Source organism: Aspergillus pseudotamarii (assembly GCF_009193445.1).
Source record: "Aspergillus pseudotamarii strain CBS 117625 unplaced genomic scaffold BDV38scaffold_5, whole genome shotgun sequence".
Classification (NCBI taxonomy): domain Eukaryota; kingdom Fungi; phylum Ascomycota; class Eurotiomycetes; order Eurotiales; family Aspergillaceae; genus Aspergillus; species Aspergillus pseudotamarii.
Window position 1 is genome coordinate 88,227 of NW_022475019.1, and position 18,244 is coordinate 106,470.

General features: G+C 48.3%; 7 protein-coding genes across 7 annotated transcripts; 3 read left to right on the forward strand and 4 right to left on the reverse strand.

Moving 5' to 3' along the window:
- Positions 1-75: 75 nt before the first annotated feature.
- Positions 76-1,361, reverse strand: BDV38DRAFT_278263 (CAAX prenyl protease RCE1; the record flags this gene model as incomplete). The annotated part of the gene is made up of 4 exons (XM_032058675.1): positions 76-603; positions 670-1,050; positions 1,213-1,253; positions 1,307-1,361. The coding sequence occupies 4 exons, from the start codon at positions 1,359-1,361 to the stop codon at positions 76-78; spliced, it is 1,005 nt and encodes a 334-aa protein (XP_031918145.1).
- BDV38DRAFT_149778 (uncharacterized protein) lies at positions 1,210-1,761 on the reverse strand. The gene has a single exon (XM_032051599.1). The coding sequence runs from the start codon at positions 1,657-1,659 to the stop codon at positions 1,378-1,380; it is 282 nt and encodes a 93-aa protein (XP_031918146.1). The 5' UTR covers positions 1,660-1,761; the 3' UTR covers positions 1,210-1,377.
- Positions 1,762-2,103: 342 nt separating this feature from the next.
- BDV38DRAFT_235741 (uncharacterized protein) lies at positions 2,104-2,577 on the forward strand. The gene has a single exon (XM_032053374.1). The coding sequence runs from the start codon at positions 2,216-2,218 to the stop codon at positions 2,504-2,506; it is 291 nt and encodes a 96-aa protein (XP_031918147.1). The 5' UTR covers positions 2,104-2,215; the 3' UTR covers positions 2,507-2,577.
- Positions 2,578-3,362: 785 nt separating this feature from the next.
- On the forward strand, positions 3,363-5,833 carry BDV38DRAFT_149800 (putative serine-rich protein). Its single transcript, XM_032051600.1, has 3 exons — positions 3,363-5,296; positions 5,361-5,557; positions 5,608-5,833. Exons 1-3 carry the CDS (start codon positions 3,454-3,456, stop codon positions 5,644-5,646), a joined length of 2,079 nt encoding a protein of 692 aa, XP_031918148.1. The 5' UTR covers positions 3,363-3,453; the 3' UTR covers positions 5,647-5,833.
- A 466-nt stretch (positions 5,834-6,299) lies between these two features.
- On the reverse strand, positions 6,300-8,616 carry BDV38DRAFT_235746 (lysophospholipid acyltransferase). Its single transcript, XM_032053375.1, has 4 exons — positions 8,466-8,616; positions 8,346-8,390; positions 7,163-8,281; positions 6,300-7,109 (listed from the first exon to the last, which is right to left on the reverse strand). Exons 1-4 carry the CDS (start codon positions 8,485-8,487, stop codon positions 6,631-6,633), a joined length of 1,665 nt encoding a protein of 554 aa, XP_031918149.1. The 5' UTR covers positions 8,488-8,616; the 3' UTR covers positions 6,300-6,630.
- A 374-nt stretch (positions 8,617-8,990) lies between these two features.
- Positions 8,991-12,520, forward strand: BDV38DRAFT_267907 (Sec1-like protein; the record flags this gene model as incomplete). The annotated part of the gene is made up of 4 exons (XM_032056672.1): positions 8,991-9,110; positions 9,174-10,199; positions 10,262-10,831; positions 11,552-12,520. The coding sequence occupies 4 exons, from the start codon at positions 8,991-8,993 to the stop codon at positions 12,518-12,520; spliced, it is 2,685 nt and encodes an 894-aa protein (XP_031918150.1).
- Positions 12,521-12,909: 389 nt separating this feature from the next.
- On the reverse strand, positions 12,910-18,238 carry BDV38DRAFT_235752 (TRAPPII-specific subunit TRS120). Its single transcript, XM_032053376.1, has 3 exons — positions 17,673-18,238; positions 16,588-17,585; positions 12,910-16,513 (listed from the first exon to the last, which is right to left on the reverse strand). The coding sequence occupies exons 1-3, from the start codon at positions 17,836-17,838 to the stop codon at positions 13,214-13,216; spliced, it is 4,464 nt and encodes a 1,487-aa protein (XP_031918151.1). The 5' UTR covers positions 17,839-18,238; the 3' UTR covers positions 12,910-13,213.
- Positions 18,239-18,244: the final 6 nt, after the last annotated feature.

Below are 18,244 nucleotides of genomic sequence, written 5' to 3' on the forward strand. Positions count from 1 at the left end.
TTACATATACAGATCGTCACATTTACATCGCATAGGCCCATACATTAACCGACTATGACCCCATATCTTCTCTTCTTACGGCCCTGTAAATGCAACCAAAGCGCTGGAAGAGTACGTTAGAGGCCATAGAGCATAATAGAAGCCAGTGGCCCCTCCAACGAGAATTGCATAGTACGCAATGGTCCAGCCAATGCTGAGATTGTTATACGCGTAAACTGGCCCTCGATCTGTATCGTTTTTGCCTTTGGCTAATGGTGGTCCGAGCGGGACTCCGGCCTCAACTCTTCCCCAAAGACGAGGGAGTCCACACCAATTGCAGAATGTGTGAGCGAGGATGACGGCTGGTAGAGATCCTGTACGCAGATAGATGAAAGTTGCATACCACCCGAAGATGGTGGTATAGCCAAATTGAAAGACCGATCTGAGAAGCGCCGCTAGGATGGAGGTGTCCGGGTGAGTTAGACGAAATTCATAAAAATGATGTACATGGGCAATCCCGAAATATAGAGGGGCTGTAAACACGATGTGCCCCGGAGATACCTTGGCGAGTATATGAAGAGGTATGATGGCGGAGCGAAACATGACCTCTTCAGTGACCGGACCCTGTAGATATGTATATTGTGAGTTGAAGGCTAGCTATCAGATCCGGGCCTTTTGGATTTGACTCACAGCGACGTAATTTCTCCATCCGATCCACCCGCTAAGGGTTTCGGAAATCCTGTTCCCTTTGATCCAATCTCTCCACTCACCTTCGGCAATCCCTCGCTCGAAGAGGGGCCCGGCGAACAAAATGGCAGTTAGGAACAAGCTGCGAAGAACCTCCGCGAATCCTACGGGCCACCACCCAAGAAACCTGAGTGCCTCAAACAGAGAGAAATTACCCTTGGCGATGATCAGCCACAAGACAGCAACGGTGCTCCCGATGCAAGACAGAGTCACAGCCTTGATTCTAGCCCGGATCACGGACGGTGCATCTCGGCTGAGGGTGGGAGATGGTCGAGTGCTAGAAGTGACATAGAATGGAACCACATAGACTAGTGTTAGACAGATCTGCAAGATTTTGTTAGCTAATTCTGAAACGAACTATGCTCATCAGCTATAAAAACGAGAGACCTTTTAGGGGTGTGAAGGTTGCCCCTTTTCTAGGTTACAATGATGCTATTTTTATAGAAGTTTGTTTGGGTAAGCGCTAAGACGGGAGCAGATGCATACCGAGAAGAAAGCTGCCGTCTGGGCCGAAATGACCGGTTCATCTGAAGACGAACGGTTAGAGGTAAACGAGATCATTTCTGATTGCCGGGCCTACCGTAACTTTTGGCGTAGAGCGTCTTAAGACGCGCCAGGATATTGATAGGGGCCATAGCTATCTACCTGAGCTTACCAATAGCTTGACGTCGACGGTAGAATTACTGAGCGAGCCCGATGTTGGAAGAATAAAGTATCAAATTGATGAACAAGAGGTTGACTACGTAATGTAGCAAAATGCATCAGGAGTGTTGAAATGACGATCCTCCTGGAGGTCGTTAACGATGATAATCGATGGACAAAAGGGAAAAAAGAAAGACAAAGAAAACAGAAGTTTGTTGCTGTTTGCCTGATTATGAAGGCATTAACACTACAAACAAGACTTTCATGTACCGCTGGATCACCTCTTATCATGCGCCATGGATACAGTACAGTCACTGGACCCAAGGGAACTACAATCGGAATTCTATTTCAACGTTCCTCTTTACAATGAAATATCCAATGCATTGGAATGGAACCCCGCCCCTCATCTGCCATATCTCTATCCTTTAGATGCATTATTCAGTCTCACAATTCGTGGGCCAAATCTTTTACAACGGTAACTCGTGTTCAATAGCGCCGTCAGCCTGACCGACCCCACTTCTGCTGAGTTGGCAGCTCTGGGATGATCCTTGGCTTTGTCTCGCCTGGATTTACGGTGAGTCTCGTGCGATTATTGGCCTGCACGAATTGACAAAGAGACAATTTCCCCCTTTCTGCTACCAATGAGACATTCTGGAAACCTCGGCCTCCTCTGACTCGCTCAGCCACAGTTGCCGTAGTGGATCGACCTCCGGTTCATTTTGTTCCCTGAAGCCTGGAACTCCACCGTTCGGATTGGTCACAATCGGGACGGCCATCCTCGTGGAGACTTACTAAGTGGCTTTAGGCTTTGGGATAATGTGACGAGATCCCTACAGCATACAGAGACATGCTGCTGCGTACGAATGCAACACCTCTACTAGTAATGCACAGTAGAGAGGCCTTGCATATGTCCCTCACTAATACTAGCCAGCCAACTGGATTTCGTTGCGCCCTCCGAATTTTGACCCCCAATATTAACACTGGGCTGAAGCGTTTAAGCCCCTCCACTCTTAGTGTCAACCGGATCAACACCAAGCGAAATGACCTCGAGCCTCGATTTCCACTCCTAATTTCCGGATCACTCGGCTCACTATTTGTGACGGTGTTGAGAATTATGAATTATGAATTATTCTTATAATTAGATAATTAGATCTTGAAGATCGCCACATGTTTTAGAACCGAATGACGAAGGACCTTCTGATGCAGAACAAGCGATCCAGACCTCCTGGCGAGTTGCGACTGAACCGCAGGCCAATTACCTTCTCACGCGATCGACAGGGAAATTCAGTTTAGCGGACGAACTGCAGGTCAATTCCTACCTCTTTTCTTTTTCTTAATTCCCCCCCACTAATCGAGCTGTTTCAGATACTGCTCTAGAGCGTGCAGCTTGCATGCCCCTGGACGGATCCGTTTCCTGTTCCAGACCTTAGGCTCACATCGTTCACCGCCGCTAGACAACAAAATTCTGGGGGCTGCTTAAATATTACCACTGGGCCTGCTTTGCATAACTGGCTCGTTTCAGGTCTTGGATTTCTCTCTTCCAGTCGTTCAGGGTTTTGTCGCTCTTTTGGAAACGTTTTTCGGTGCTCTCTGGTCTCGGTTCAACGCTCTCTTTTCCACGGTCGGCATGACTCAGCTAATCTAACTTCCCACGATTCTTCAACTGCCGGCTCCACGCTCCTTTAATGTTACGTCCCGTTGGACGCGCCTGTCGCTCATTTGACGTCGCTTGTGTGTCGAGACATTCTTTATTGCATCACAAAAAAAATAATAGACCAGCAACAAAACAACAGCAGCAGTCGTCGATCGCTTGCTTCGTAGACCACACCTGCTGTCGTTCTTTTTACGTCTTGACAAGCAGCCATTGATATTGTTGATCACTTTTATTTTCACTTTTACCATTCTACGATCTTAAGCTTGGAACTTAGGATTTTTCGCTTTTTTGTTTTTTTTTATTCTTTTCTTTTCTTTCTTTCTTTCTTTATTGAATAGAGACATCTGTTTTTGTGACCCCCTTCTTCATATCATAAACACTTCTGCAACTTTGGTACTTCCTGATAATGAACTAATCATCACCCCAACACCATGCGCCCAACTGGATCTTCAACTACCTCGTCTCCAGGACGGAGGGCTCTTCATGAGCGCACTTCTTCTCAAACGAACGAGGTTTCACCACCACAGTCCCTACGAACTGTCAGTGACAAGCACAATGGCCAGGAGGACGAATGCGATGTTTACACGGCAACTCCGTATCCGACCAAACCAGAACATATCCTCTTGCCACGACCAGGGAAAGGTCAAGATTTCATCCCAGATTCTAGGTTCCACGTTGAAGAGATGCCGAATGAATCCAGTGCGACACTATCAACAGAAATCAGTCATATTCTAGACAGCAGTTTGATTGAGCAATCTACTGGTGACCCATGGGACTTATCTTCGACGTTCGACGCTGCAAACACTCCACCTCAGGTGTGGGAAGATGACCCTGCCTCCAGCAAATCCTCTTTTCCAGAACCTGGGCCCACAGAGCATAGAGAAATCGATTTCAAGTCGGATGATGTTTTGTACTCGGACGAGGAACCGAATACGCTACCTGGAGCTGCTCCAACGATCAAGACCGTAGTTTCCGACACGTCATCCGGTCAACCGCCACACCCTGCAAATGCTGCATCGAGCAATTCTAGTCCCAATGTAGTACCAATTGGGCCGTCATCCAGTCCGAATTTTGTTGCGCTTGACAGTTCAAGTTTGAATTTCGTCCCAATTGGTGCATCATCCAACCCAGACAGTGGCTCTCGGTCAAACTCGCTTTCCTCTATGAATTCACTGGGAACTGTGATCAGGTATATAGGAGCCGCTCCCTGGACCCATGGTTCGTCTTCTGAACAGTCAAGCTCACGGTCTTACTCCTTTCGTTCCAATCCGCCCTATCAAGGCCCATCAGCGCGCTCAAATTCCACCCGCGCACGTGAACGGAGCCACTCTCGGTCCGTTACTTCTTCCTCACGCAGCGATCCATCCTCAGATATTCAAGCGATTGTGGATAGCGGCGTATTTCTGCAATATCCAACCATCCATGCGCCATCGTCGGCGAGCTCAAGGGTAGATGTCTCGCACTCTGCAGACTCACTGAACAACACGCAGCACGAGACCACGGCGGACGGTGCATCGGAGCACTTTAAATCGCATTTGTCTACAGTTACGTCTCGATGGTCTGCTGAGTATGATTCGAGGTCAGCTTCTCCGGCCGATCGTGCCGAGAACAGTCTGGAGCCATCTAGGCCTACTGCTGCGCATGTCCGTCAGAGACCGACGTCTTCTTCGGTGTGGTTAATCAATAGTACAGACGGAGATGAATACTTGGACGATGTTTCCAGTCTTCCAGCCCGTCCTGCAAACCCAGCGGTACCGAGTAGCCACTCATCCGGATCGAGACAGAGCAGTGTTCGCAGTACAAAGCGACCAGGTACTAGTTCGAGCTTCGCATTCAACGTGCTGCCTACCTGGGCTAAAATGTACTATGGGCAACCTGTGGGCTCTGCACTTTCTTTAGTGGAAGGCAGTCGTCCATCCTCAGCACGTCCGACAACTCCCACCTCCAACCCGCTCCATCGTTTAACGACCGCCGCTACTCGCCCAAGAACACGCACCAACGAAACGGGACAAAGCATACGATGGATGAGCAAACCTGACCCACGCGACCCTCGGAGCCATTGGGTGAAGGGCCCCGAGGTTGCAGAGAGACCCGGACACTCCCGCCATCAATTGCGACACAGCTGGTCCCCGCATTTGTACCCTGATAGACGTAATGTTCGCCCGAGAGGGAGTGCATGGGGGGCTCCGTCTATGGACTCCCGAGCAGAGCCTTTCCTCGGACGCAGAAATATTCAAGTATGGTCTTTTTGCTTGGGATTCATATTCCCACTTGGTACGTGCCAATTTGTACCCGAACATGGAATCGCAGCTTTGGTGCTTACTTACTTTTTCTTCAGCCTGGCTCATAGCAGCCTTTCTTCCCTTGCCCTCTAAACCGGAAATGCTCTTACAGGAAGATACTGAGCCCGGACGTGAAAAGACACTTCAAATGCGAGTTCTCGACCTTGAACGGAAACGGTACGAAAACGCTAGGTGGTGGAGGAATCTTAATCGATGGATGATTCCTCTGGGACTGGTGATCATTACCATCATTGTGGGTATTCTTTCGCGTGTACCAATCACTCTTGCTAATATTCGTTACAGATCACATTGGCTGTTGTGGGAACGAAGGTGGGCTTCTAGTGTTATCAGCGCGCTACAACCTGTCTTTCCGCCTTGTCCACAAGCCATGCTAGTTGCTATTTTTTCTTCTTCCTTTTTGACCTCTTCGACTGGATCGGACTTCGATCCTTATTATTGCTTCCTGGGCGTCGGTTTCTTCAACTCTACCTAACCTCTTGCTGCCTCATTTCCGCCTTTTGATACCCTCGCCGCTTCCTTAACCTTTCTACTTCGCTTTGGCTGCTTGCACCTGCCTGGTTATATTACTCGACACGACTGCACGACGTGATGCGCATAATGCTTCTTTATCATTCGTTTTCTACCTTAATTCTATTAGGTGTTTGTGCTCCTTTTCGGACGACTTTCCAGATATCAGTAGATTGAGGGGAAGTCTATGTCTGGAGCACGCAGCGCTGGATTAATTGGGGTTTTACGACAGATTATGGATATATGTCCTGTTTGTTATATAAATATTTGTATATTCTCTTCTTCCATCATGTATTTATGTATACATGCCTTCATTATGAATCCGAGACCAAACAATTTACACATCGAACCAACCAGAGTCACGAGTATACACGGAGGCACGCACAACCTCACTATCTACGTGATAGGTATTTGCAATAGGATTATGTTCTATAAATGGACTTATATGCAGACATGTCGACGTTTCAATTCAAGATGGATCCAAAAGTGAGTCAGAATTACTGATAACGCCACAAGCAAAAGAAGAAAAAATATTAAAAAAAATAACAAGAATAGGATCTTGTATAATAAACGCCATGGAGGGGTAGGGTGGCCGGAAGAAGCATCCAAGAACGGACACCCATCGCAAGCGAACAGCGCGAGGCCCAACTATTTCTCCCAAACGATAACAAGTCTATACAATCATAAACCCTTCAAATAGCGACTGAATATTAAACTGCTCGGTCGACGTGACATGGGGACTCTAGCCAGCTGGTTATAATCAACTATAAGCAACTAGCGTGAGAATCGCATTGCTAATTAATGCCTTCGGCCTATTTTATCTTCGACGGCAGCCTTCAATTCATCGCCTGTAGGCATATTGGCTAAGCTGCCTCGTCTCTGCCGGGATTCAATTTCGGCTCTGATCTCCTGAACTGCGTCATCGAATTCCTGGATTGCATCGTTTGGTAGACCCAAAGTTGGTTGTCGTATGTTCTCCGAGCTGAGAGCCCGGGGGACGTGGGGTTTATTGCGCGTTTTCAGCTTTTTGAGAAGGAACCCTTTGGCGGGACTTACGAAGAAAGCAAGGGATACGATATTACCAACAATGCCATAGAAATAGACGCTACGCCAGACCTTGATCGAATCACCGAAAGATAGGAAGATGAAGGGCATGACGGCAAATGACAAAGTGAGCTGGGTCACAACATAGCTGGCAATATCATAGTATTTCTTGTAAGCAGTGGGCCGGCTGCCATCAGGGCTGAGGAAGAAAGGACGAACGTGGCGACGGAAATCTGTGAAAATTGATCAGAATGAAGTTGATGCAATGGAGGTATGCGACACGTACTTTTAGCTACAGTTTGGATAAATGATCCCAAAACAAAGGTCAGATAATATCCAGGGTAGAATCCGTGCCAGAATGCACTGGTGACGAACGTAGCGAGACTGGCCCGGAACCCAGGCTTCTTCCCCTTAGGAGTGACGCGTAAATAAACATAGTTTCGTAGCCAATGATTGGTGTTTTTGTTCCAGCTCCCCAAGTAGCCGTGGGAATTTTGAGCAGTTTCGAGGGTCCATGGGTCGACATTCTCTAGCCGGTTCCAAAACACTTTCCCCGACTTGGGATCGAAGCCATTGTATCCCATACCAGATAGAATACAGGCACCTTCTGTAAGGTACCACACTCCATAATATTTCAGCCGGGCAGTAAAGCCGAGCATGTGTAGGATCCATACCCGTCGAAGAAGGGAATACTGCATGAATGCCTCGTCGAGGACTGATTCTTGGTTGTAGAGTGACCCGAGCTGCAGGAATGCAAGAATCCACCCTAGCCCAGCTAGCGCCTTTTTGGCGGCAGGCGTTCCACTACGAGGGATCTTACGCTTCTTTCGAGTCGGAGGGACCTTCGAAGGGTCCGTCCCCGGGGGCACATCAAAGAGCGTGGTGTCGATCCACCGGCGATAATCGACATATTCAAAAGACGGGCCAGCAAAAAGTGACGGAAAGAACAGCACATATCCTAGATAGTCCAGAATGCTGGGGAAGTCTTTGATGGCGGCGTACTTTTGAGGGTCTGAAAGCTGTTCCTGGGACAAACGGCCGTCATGAACATTCCAGCAGAATGATGAAAGCTTCATGACAAGCACCATCTGGGCTCCGGTGATATCAGTTACGTGCGCGTCATCTGTGATTTGCCGATAGATGTGACTGATGGACATATGACCCATCAAAAAAATGAACCCAATCCATGGCATCAACGACCCATCAATATAATAGGCAATCGCGTAGATACCGGCCGCACTGTAGCCTAGCGTCCGGAGGCCGTCCCAGAGATCAAATAGCCCTACAAGATAGAATAATGAAACAGCAATTATGAATGCATTCTTCTTCCAGGGCTGGGCGTCTGGGATTCTTTTCAATAGCGCGGCCAGAGGGTAGGAGAGTAGGAATGACGCAATAAGCTTCACTGGTGCGATAGAGGTGACAGTTTAGCAACGTAGACGAGATATGAAGCCATTGGAAGACCTTACGTTCATCAACGGAAGCCCCTGTAAGATTTGCAGGATATTCGAAAACTAGAAGTTTAAAGGCAACATGTCAGTCCTGTCCGATACTGAACTTAGCGGACTTTAACTGGCGGAGAAGCTCACGGAGATCTACGTATGGTAACATCGTGCAGCACCAAAACAAGTAGAAAAAAAAAAGAAAAGAAAAGAAAAAAGAAAGAAAGAGAGAGGGAGGAGGAATAGGGAGACAAGCTCTGAATAGGATTTAGACGAGTATAGACGACATTGAGTAGACGCGATATAGAGAAGTTGTTCGAGGAAGGAAAAGAAGGGAAAAGGTTCATGAAACTGCCGTATGATTTAATCAAGAGAACATCAACAGAAATCACATGCCACATAGGTAAATTAATGCCATTTAATCATTTAAATAGTAGGCGGAGAGCAAAGAACTCCAAACGTGTTTGGCGGGCCGCTTCTTTATGAGATCCACACCACCCTCAACAACAACAACAACAACAACTAGTACTTCAGTGTTCACACTTCATATCTCATCAATGATCTCTTCTCGGAGATATTCAAGTTTCTTCTTTTTTCTTTTTTTTTTTTTTTGTAACTAACTTTCCCCGGTTGTGATCCTCTAACGCCTTCTTGGGCCGGTTTATCCTCACCATGGACGTCGTCGCGGCGGTTTCGGGGTATATCTCCAGGATGGTCACGGCGGGGGATCCTTCGACATCGGGCTCCTCAACGTCGGCCAAGATGAAGATATTGCTTTTGGATAGTGAGACGGTGGGGCTCCCCTTCTAGGTTGCTTGCCCATCAAGAGGCTGCGGTCTAATATGCCGTGGATAGGTCACTATTGTGTCGACAGCGATCACCCAATCCGCCCTGCTAAACCACGAAGTCTACCTGATCGATCGGCTAGATAATGCAGCTCGAGAGAATATGCGGCATCTGCGCTGTCTCTGTTTTGTGCGCCCATCCCCCAGCTCCATCCAATTCTTGATCGACGAACTTCGTGAACCCAAGTACGGCGAATATTACATCTATCTCAGCAACATCATTCGCAAGTCGTCACTTGAGCGCCTCGCTGAGGCAGACAGCCATGAAGTGGTGCGTGCGGTACAGGAACACTTTGCGGACTTCATAGTGGTCAACCCGGATCTGTGTTCCTTAAATCTCGGCTTCCCTCAACAGCGATTGTGGAGTCACTCTCCAGATCTGTGGAATGCAGATGCACTGCAGAGAGCCACAGAGGGCGTAATATCTATTCTGTTAGCTTTGAAAAAGAATCCATTGATACGCTACGAGAAAAATAGTCTGCTGGCTAAGAAGCTGGCTACTGAAGTTCGGTATCAGTTGACTCAGGAAGAGCAATTGTTCAATTTTCGCAAGACCGATACGCCACCAATCCTTTTAGTTTTAGACCGACGCGATGATCCCATCACACCTTTATTAACCCAGTGGACGTACCAAGCAATGGTTCATGAGCTGATGGGTATTCACAACGGAAGGGTTGACCTTCGAGACGTACCAGAAATCCGACCAGAGCTTCGAGAAATCGTCCTCTCGCAAGATCAAGATCCGTTCTTTAAGAAAAATATGTACCAAAACTTTGGCGATTTGGGTCAGAATATCAAAGAATACGTTGAGCAGTATCAGGTCAAAACTAAGAACACCATGAATATTGAGTCAATTGCGGATATGAAGCGATTCGTGGAGGATTATCCAGAGTTTCGCAAGCTTTCTGGAAACGTCAGCAAACACGTTACTTTGGTCGGGGAGCTCAGCCGGCGAGTCGGTGAGGATGATCTCCTCGATGTCAGCGAATTGGAACAAAGCTTAGCTTGTAACGAAAACCATGCCAGTGACCTCAAGGTATGTTTGAGACCTGAACGAGCTAGAGATGGCTGTGGACATGATGCTAACTGGCTGCGTAGAATCTACAGCGGATAATACAACTGCCATCTGTGCCGGCTGAAAATAAGATACGTCTAGTGGCACTATATGCCATTCGATACGAAAAACAACCGAATAATGCTCTGCCGATTCTGCTTGATTTACTGGTCACCGCGGGAAATGTACCGTCGTACAAAGTTAATACCATTCCCAAGCTACTTGCCTACCACCATTCTCTTCAGGCTCCCCCAGTTGCTGGAGGTTTCTCGGACTTGTTCGAATCGACTTCCTTTTTCTCTGGTGCTCGAGATCGATTCAAAGGGCTGAAAGGTGTTGAGAATGTCTACACCCAACACTCACCACGCTTAGAGGCCACTCTTCAAAATTTGATCAAGGGCCGGTTGAAGGAGCTACAGTATCCCTTTCTCGAGAGTGGAGGTCACATCCGAGATAAACCCCAGGATATCATTATTTTTATGGTGGGCGGCGCCACCTATGAGGAAGCCAAGATGGTGGCTCAGGTAAATGCCAGTTCGCCTGGGGTACGAGTGGTTCTTGCTGGTACAAGCATACACAACAGCACGAGTTTCCTGGAGGAGGTCGATGACACTGTGAGCGGTTGGCCAGAGCCCGCTCCCTCTAGTGCCGCTGGACGGCTGCGGAGGGAGATCGCGCGTTGAGATGCTATACGAACCTGTTATTGCCTAAGTCTGGTATCGGCGTTTTTATGCGGGGCATTCTGTGTTGAAGTTCTGTAGCATTTGCATGCTTGAGGGATGGGCAGAGTTTATTATTCAAAAAAAAAAAAAAAGAAAAGAAAAGAATTAGTATAATGACATTCCACAATAATATTGTCTATCTTGAGATGTGTACATATAACATATATATCTCTGTGTACTAGTAGGTTCACGACCAAGATCTAAATGCCGTGGGAGTTTTGACCAGTAAGGCCTGAGACGGTGATTTATATGCCGAGACCCCGGATTTTCTCAATGTGGAGAGAAATAGAAACAAACTATTCTTCAATTGGATTTATATCAAACAACGCGCTTAACCGCAACGGACCCCATTTTCTTTTATTCGCTTTTCTTCGTCTCGTGTCCTCTCGATGGAGCTTCACAATTCCTCCCCGAAACCCTTAAATGCATCATCACCTTCTGCTACCGGTGCACGAGAACCTAAGCTCCATCTCCCCACCACGACTGATCCCCCGGGACCGCAGAACCCGCCGAAACCGCTCGTATGGCTGGTATGACCCACGAGATACTTCGAGGAATGCCTGCTACCAAATATCGGCAATCCTGGCCGCTAACATACCGGTCTTATCTTAGATCTTCGGTGCGACAGGCCATATGGGCCGTTCCCTTGTCAAGACTGCATTGTCCCGCGATGACCTGGTCGCAGCTGTTGGGCGTACATTCGAGAACAGCCCGGAGTGCATGAAGAAGCTCGAAGAAGAGCATGATAACTGCCTGGGACTACTGTGCGATGTCCGTGTTAGAGAGACTGTCAAACGAGTCATCGATCGCACAATCGAGCGCTTCGGTCGCATTGACATCATTGCCAACTGCGCGGGGTACGGTGTGATCGGGGCCTGCGAGGATCAAGACGAATATGACATCCGCGACCAGTTCGAAACAAACTTCATGGGCACACTGAACATGATTCAGCTATCGCTGCCGCATTTCCGTGAAAGGAGATCCGGTCGGTACCTGATCTTCAGCTCAACATCTGGCGCCTTGGGCGTTCCCGGATTAGGGCCGTACTGCGCATCAAAATATGCCGTCGAAGGATTGATGGAAAGCATGCTGTACGAAGTGGACAATTTTAACATCAAGACCACCCTCGTGGAGCCTGGGCACATGCGCCGTGATGACATCGGGGATCTTGTGTCTGATACTGCGATGCTGGCTAGCCAGTCTGAAAACGACCTCGCATCGCCGCTCCCCCTTTATGGTCATTTTTTTGTCAAGCCACCGAGCGAGCCATACAACACGCCCACTGCGCCGGCGGCGCATGCAAAACGTATGCTAATGTGGCTGGGCGATAAGCAACCTGCCAGCGCCGTGAAAGCAGCCTATCTGGTGTGGGAATTGGGTCATTGCTCCTATCCGCCTCTCCGACTTATTCTGGGCACATATGCCGTAGAGAGTATTCGGGATAGGCTAAAGTGTATCATTGAAGAAATTGAGGATTGGAAATACCTAAGCTTTCCCCATGGTGACCAGCACCTTTCACCCGGCAAGGATAAAATGCCTACAAACGCACGAGAAAACGAAGCGGGAGAGACGGCGACTTGATGAGATTGCTTTGGCAAGGACTGGACTTGTGCTAGTAGTCAACTCTGCTGCTTCACGAAGAAGCCCTCCCCATCGGCTCCTACGAGCTATTATTTCTACATCTCACCTGATCACAGCCGATCTGATGCTCAGTCGTTCAATAGGCTTGTTAGCTATATTCCGCGTTGCGTTTGGCACCACGGTTGTGATCCTAATGCGGAGACACCGTGTCAATTAAATCGCGACACGTTCTAGCGTAACGCAGGGACGAGCTTCCTCTCAGATATCAAGGCCAGCTAATTATAACATCTCAGACCCTTTGGGATCTTATATCCGCAGGACTCCAACCATAGCAAGTGATTGACTCTGGTGAATCTAGCGTACATTGAATTTGACCTACTGTCTGATATATATGTACAAGCAACAGCATCCAGTAATATAGTCTATCGATATAGGTGAATCAAGGAGCAAATATTCATATACACAATTGCACGAACTAGCCTGCGATTCCGTCCTCGCAGACCACTCGTGAGCCATGTAATTTGACATCTGTACATAAGCTATCGTTCAACTAAGACACTTCTCGCTAACCGGCGATAGCGATCTCCATTAAATCTCGTCCCAACCCGCAAATTGTCAGCCGGGGTTGCTAACTTTGAAGAATACATTTTTGATGGATAGAAGATCGTCAAGCGATTCTATTCATCTCAGCAATCACCCATGAGCATTCATGACACAGGCTTCTTTAGCATGCCATATATGTCTTTTCCTAGCCACATCTACACCAAACGTATCCTTGATAGGCCCGTCGTCATCGTGGAAAGACGCTTGAGTCTGGGGATGGGTATCTGATTCCGTACCAGGCGAAGATCTCAAGAAGCGCAATTCCTCCACAGACGCGCCGAACTCGTACTCTCCCCGACAAAGGATAGTTACACCGACGGTAGCAGTTGTGCTCTTCCCACTATGTATCACAGGTAGCACTTGCTGTAGCATACCGGTCCATGCGAGGCGCTTTGACAAATCAAGTGCAATATTGTTGGGTTGGTGACGAAGGCTTGGCTGGAGTCGGAGAAGAGGATGGATAGACCTTGAGGATCGGTTACAGATAGTGACGTTGAGACTAAGCATCTCGTCCATCAGGACCCTGTACTTTGACCGTCCGACCTGCACAACGCTGTCGCCGCTGGGGCTAACTATATCGTATGGTGAGGGACTTAAAGCAAATGTTATATCAACGTCTTCGAGCCGGAAGGCGTCCACCATCCGCGAGTTGAAGCGTAAGTTTCTCAGGTCAATCATTCCTTTCCGTCCCGCAGGACTCTCTTTCCAGAACCCGGATACTCTTTTGAGGAGCTCTTCTCGGTACCAGAATGACTCACGCGACGCTGCTTCAGCATCGAATGAAAGTTTATGGGCGCTCACAACGAACTGTCTCTTCAAACCGGTGTTTAGGACTGGGATCGAAGCATGGGGGTTATTTAGATAGACACGAGGAAGAACGAGGACAAAGCGCGATGTTTGCCCTGGTTGAAGTTCTCCCGAAACGATGTAGCGGCCATCTATCAACTCAGCATCCTCTATCGACTGTTCGGAGGATTCGACAGGTTGTTCATTAGCTTGCAGTGACACTGTTAGGGGACTCGGCCAAGCGTTGCGAAGATCAAGTAGAAGAAGGCAGTGATCAGAACCATCTGTGCCTCGTCCAAGATTAGATAGCACAGGTGAAAGCAGATCGCTACTTAGCGGACATGCAGAAACAACCGTATCTGCCTTTGCGGTATACTCATATTCGGCATCAGCCTCCCGACAGTTCCACCAGGCGAAGTCGCCACTAAAAGGTAATATATCACAACGAGCAATTTCTATGCTCGCATTGACCGTAACGGTGAGCGGGACAAATAGCTGCCGGGTATAGAACACATCAGGTAGGTCGCCGTGAGCCTGCCCAACACACGAATAATCGATCTGTACTGTCGAATCTTGCAAGCCGGGCTTCCCAGTGACGTCCACAGTGAATGTAGCGCACTCACCAGGAGGTATTGAATGGTCACCTGGATTTTTGCCTTGGCGCCGCCACCGCAAAGCGGGCCTCGATAGCTTGAGTTCAAGTTCATACACTTCCACTGGCAACAGATCTCTGTTGCTCAGAGCATTCTGGATTTGCCTCGTGGTGGAGTCCTGAAAAGTAAACAATATAAAATCTAGAGCACACGATGACGTATTGCGTAAAGTGATTTCAAAAGAACCAACCTCACCTTCCAGGACCATGAACGCGGACTGAGACAAGGAAAGCGACTCTATCACGAGGGACGGCTGGCGCCCTATAACCTTGATCTCACAAGATGATGTATCCGGGGCCTTCTTTGGAAGCTGCTTGCCGTCCCTTGAAGTGGTTGAACTCCAGGAAAGTGGCCGCTCCATTGAAGGCTGTTTAGCTGCTAAACCAGTTCGCTTAAATTTTCTTTCGGCATCAGGTCTCCATAAATTCTTAAAAATAGGGAACCTCCGTTCTCTGCAGTGCCGGACTTTGACGAAACACCCTGTTATATTCACCACTCCTTCTTCGTGTGCTAATCCAAAAACTGTGACGTCTTGCAAGCCTAGGGGTCGAAGCACGATCCATTCTGCAACAGCATCGAGGGGTACACCTTCGCAATCGAGACGGAGCTTTTCGATCTCTATATCAAACTCATAAGGATTTTGGAGGGTAAGCTGAAAAGCGGCATGTTCGCCAGCCACCATGAGTAACTCTGCTGTTTTATTACTTGGCTTGTGAAAAGGATTATATAAGAATGGGTCTTTTGATGATTTTTCACGGTCGGCCGTGACAACATCGAGCTCTGATTTAGACCGACGGACCGGGCTTCTGGAATCCGGAAGGGCCAGTAACTGGACGCCCCGTACTAAGAAGTCATCCCAATACTCCGCTTCCAGCCCGGATGCACCCAGTTTATTTGCAGCCCCCACCGTTCGCTTGATGTTGTTTAACAGGCGGATCTGTTCATCTTGTGGCAGACACGGAGGGATGTGTAATGTTTCAGCAAGCATAAGATCCCCCCTGATGGTCTGAAGCAACTCGACCGTGAAGCGAAGGACGCCACCAAAATCAGGAAGTGCTTCGCAAGAATTGATACAGGCCTTAAGGACATCAATCTTTAGGTTCAAGTCACCGTACCCATCGAGAACGGCGTGCCGAAACGATCGTTCAACAATAGCAGCAACTGAATCATACTCGGGGAAGGGCTCTGTGCCGTTATCATTTGCGGAGCGTCTCTTTTGCCACTCGTAAAAGGAAGAAGGCTGAACGCCATATATTTCCCCTATTGTAGCCAGGAGGGCCCGCATGCTCTCTTCCATATTCCCAGGTCCAACGTCCAGAGCATTGATATCAAAAGCTGTGTCGCTAAGGGATGCTAAACCGGCAGCAGGATGAATTCCCACTTCTGCTGCACCGATTTTGCGGGCTTGAACCAGTGTTGGGACGAGTATTGACAGAAGCTCTCTCAGAATAAAAGCCTTTTTTCTTGGTAGGCCAAGCGTATCAAAGACAGAGACGACACCGATCATGATAGGTATCGCATCCGTCGCAGGCAGGTCTGACCCAGGAGATAACGGCAGTGCACGAAGCAGGAAGTTTGCAATCTCGGACTTTCGGAGGATGACCAGGCCACGAGGGCGCTCCGGTCGGTGAAGAGGTTGAAGAGGATCACCCATAACAATGTGTTTTAGGGCTATGTCATCTAGTGCACCATCACGAATGCGAGCAGCTACCAACAGCCTACCTAAACGAATCACTGTTTCTGAGAAGATGAGCTGAGGCAAAGGCGCATTGGCTATATTCGCGGCACGATTGTAGAGATTGAGTATATTATTCGAAAGATCAGGTAAAAGGTTTGATAGATTCTGAAGCGAGATAATCCGGTTCCCAGGTGTGGATTGCCCCGCGGCTGATTCGAAATTATATGATGTTTTTGAAGACTTATCGGCAACAGGGTAACAAATAGGAGGAATCTATCGATGGTTTAGTAACAGCAATGTTCAATTGGGATGTTGGGCAAAAAAGGGAGGGAGAAAGGAAAACGCACCTGAAAATCCATGCCTGCCCACGCAAACATCAGCAGGCAGAGTAGGATCGACTCAAGTGCTTTGGCATGCCAGACATAATCACTGCACGCTCTAGCGTTGGATGCAGCCTCAACGAGTTCCTTTAAGGCATCCGGCCACCTCCCGGCCTGAAGAAAGAGAGTTCCAATAACAACACCTGCACGACCCTTGATCCGATTCTTAGTACGATCGGTAGCGCTCATGCTACTCACAGACATCCGCTCACGGCTATGTTCTTTGGAACTCGGCAAGGAGTTGGGCTTTCCAATAGAGTTGGAGCGGGTGGATAGTTGGATAGACCGGGTTATCTCATCGAACGTCGTTGGGGTTTCATGGTCACTTGGTATGGGCGAGCCTTGGCTAGAACTAAGGGGAGTTTCAGGCGTACCATTGGGATTAGATGGTAGCTGCGCAGGCATAGTCATCCGGTGAAACAATCTGTCGGTGGGACGTGGGCGTATATCTGGGCCACGATGTGGGCCCCAGGATGAGGCCTTTGGGGACTCGATTGAAGGTATGCTCTGCATAGTCCTCGCAAACCCGTCCAGCTCGGAAAGAAGCAGAGAGGTGATATCACATAGCACAGTCTTCATCGTAGTAGCTTTAGAGGCTTCAGGCCGAGGGATCCATAAGATATCATCTGGGCCGTTCAAAAGCTTGTCCACCTCTTCATGATCGAATATTAAGAGTTGATGTACCAAGGCTTTAGGGTTCCTCTCCCTGAGTAATCCTAATTCCTGTCGAAGTTGATCCAGTCCAGCCGGAGTGGGAGATGCTTCATCTTTGCCCTCAACAGTTGACTCTTCACTATTTTGTTCATTGTATCCATTTAATTCGGCCCCATCGGCTACGGCGATGATGACCAAAGGTTCTCGATGAACTTCAAAGGGAAACAACTCTAAATGCGATGTTGGAGGCACAGAGAAAGTAAGATCGTAGAGAATCATCCCTGTAGGGAACGCTAATGGGGAGAACATATCTATGATGAGAATCAGTCAATTACTGTAATCCTTTCTATGTGAGTAGAATCCAACAGCTACATCAAGAACAGAACAGCAGTGCCTACTTCGATTGGGCCGCGCATCAGGGCTAATGTCCCCCAGACGGACGACATTCTCCGCCTGTAGTCTTGCAGCGAAACTCAAGAATCGTGACCGTCTAATCTTTCCAATGGGAAGAAGCAACGCCCTAAGGCGCGCAGGCGCAATGGGAGAAAGAGGGTCGACACCCATAATGTCATTTGAAAGGATGCGGAGCGGAGGCAGTCGGCGGGATGCTCTGGACTGCTTCCAAAAGACAGATCGAACTTCCGGAAGTCATACGAGAAGAAAGCGATTAATATTGAGAAGAAAGAAGATAACCCGGAAAAGAAAAGAGATTATAGCCGGAGGTCATAAATAGACAACATAGAACAGTGTACAATCCAAAAGTGACCTTTTGGCCACGCTTGACCGAGAGGGACGATCGCCGCACTTCAGATTGAATTAAACAACAATACTATAGCGGAGTCGATAACAGCGTATTGGGTGTTTCTCATCTGCCGTAACCCGTTCCTGTCACGGGGGCGGTATGCCCGCTTATGTTATTTATGTAGGACCCCAGGCACCCACCTCCCTGTGAGGTCCGATAAGACTGATA

Excerpts from the sequence above, each read along its gene's own strand:
- BDV38DRAFT_235741 (XM_032053374.1), top strand. The coding sequence starts at position 2,216 with ATGCTGCTGCGTACGAATGCAACACCTCTACTAGTAATGCACAGTAGA.
- BDV38DRAFT_235752 (XM_032053376.1), bottom strand. The coding sequence starts at position 17,838 with ATGGGTGTCGACCCTCTTTCTCCCATTGCGCCTGCGCGCCTTAGGGCG. Across the intron at positions 17,586-17,672 it reads TGATGCGCGGCCCAATCGAA|ATATGTTCTCCCCATTAGCG; the intron begins GTAGGCACTGCT and ends TTCTCATCATAG. Across the intron at positions 16,514-16,587 it reads GGGCAGGCATGGATTTTCAG|ATTCCTCCTATTTGTTACCC; the intron begins GTGCGTTTTCCT and ends AACCATCGATAG.
- BDV38DRAFT_149778 (XM_032051599.1), bottom strand. The coding sequence starts at position 1,659 with ATGATAAGAGGTGATCCAGCGGTACATGAAAGTCTTGTTTGTAGTGTT.
- BDV38DRAFT_235746 (XM_032053375.1), bottom strand. The coding sequence starts at position 8,487 with ATGTTACCATACGTAGATCTCC. Across the intron at positions 8,391-8,465 it reads GTTACCATACGTAGATCTCC|TTTTCGAATATCCTGCAAAT; the intron begins GTGAGCTTCTCC and ends TTAAACTTCTAG. Across the intron at positions 7,110-7,162 it reads TATCCAAACTGTAGCTAAAA|ATTTCCGTCGCCACGTTCGT; the intron begins GTACGTGTCGCA and ends CAATTTTCACAG.
- BDV38DRAFT_149800 (XM_032051600.1), top strand. The coding sequence starts at position 3,454 with ATGCGCCCAACTGGATCTTCAACTACCTCGTCTCCAGGACGGAGGGCT. Across the intron at positions 5,297-5,360 it reads GGGATTCATATTCCCACTTG|CCTGGCTCATAGCAGCCTTT; the intron begins GTACGTGCCAAT and ends CTTTTTCTTCAG. Across the intron at positions 5,558-5,607 it reads TGGTGATCATTACCATCATT|ATCACATTGGCTGTTGTGGG; the intron begins GTGGGTATTCTT and ends TATTCGTTACAG.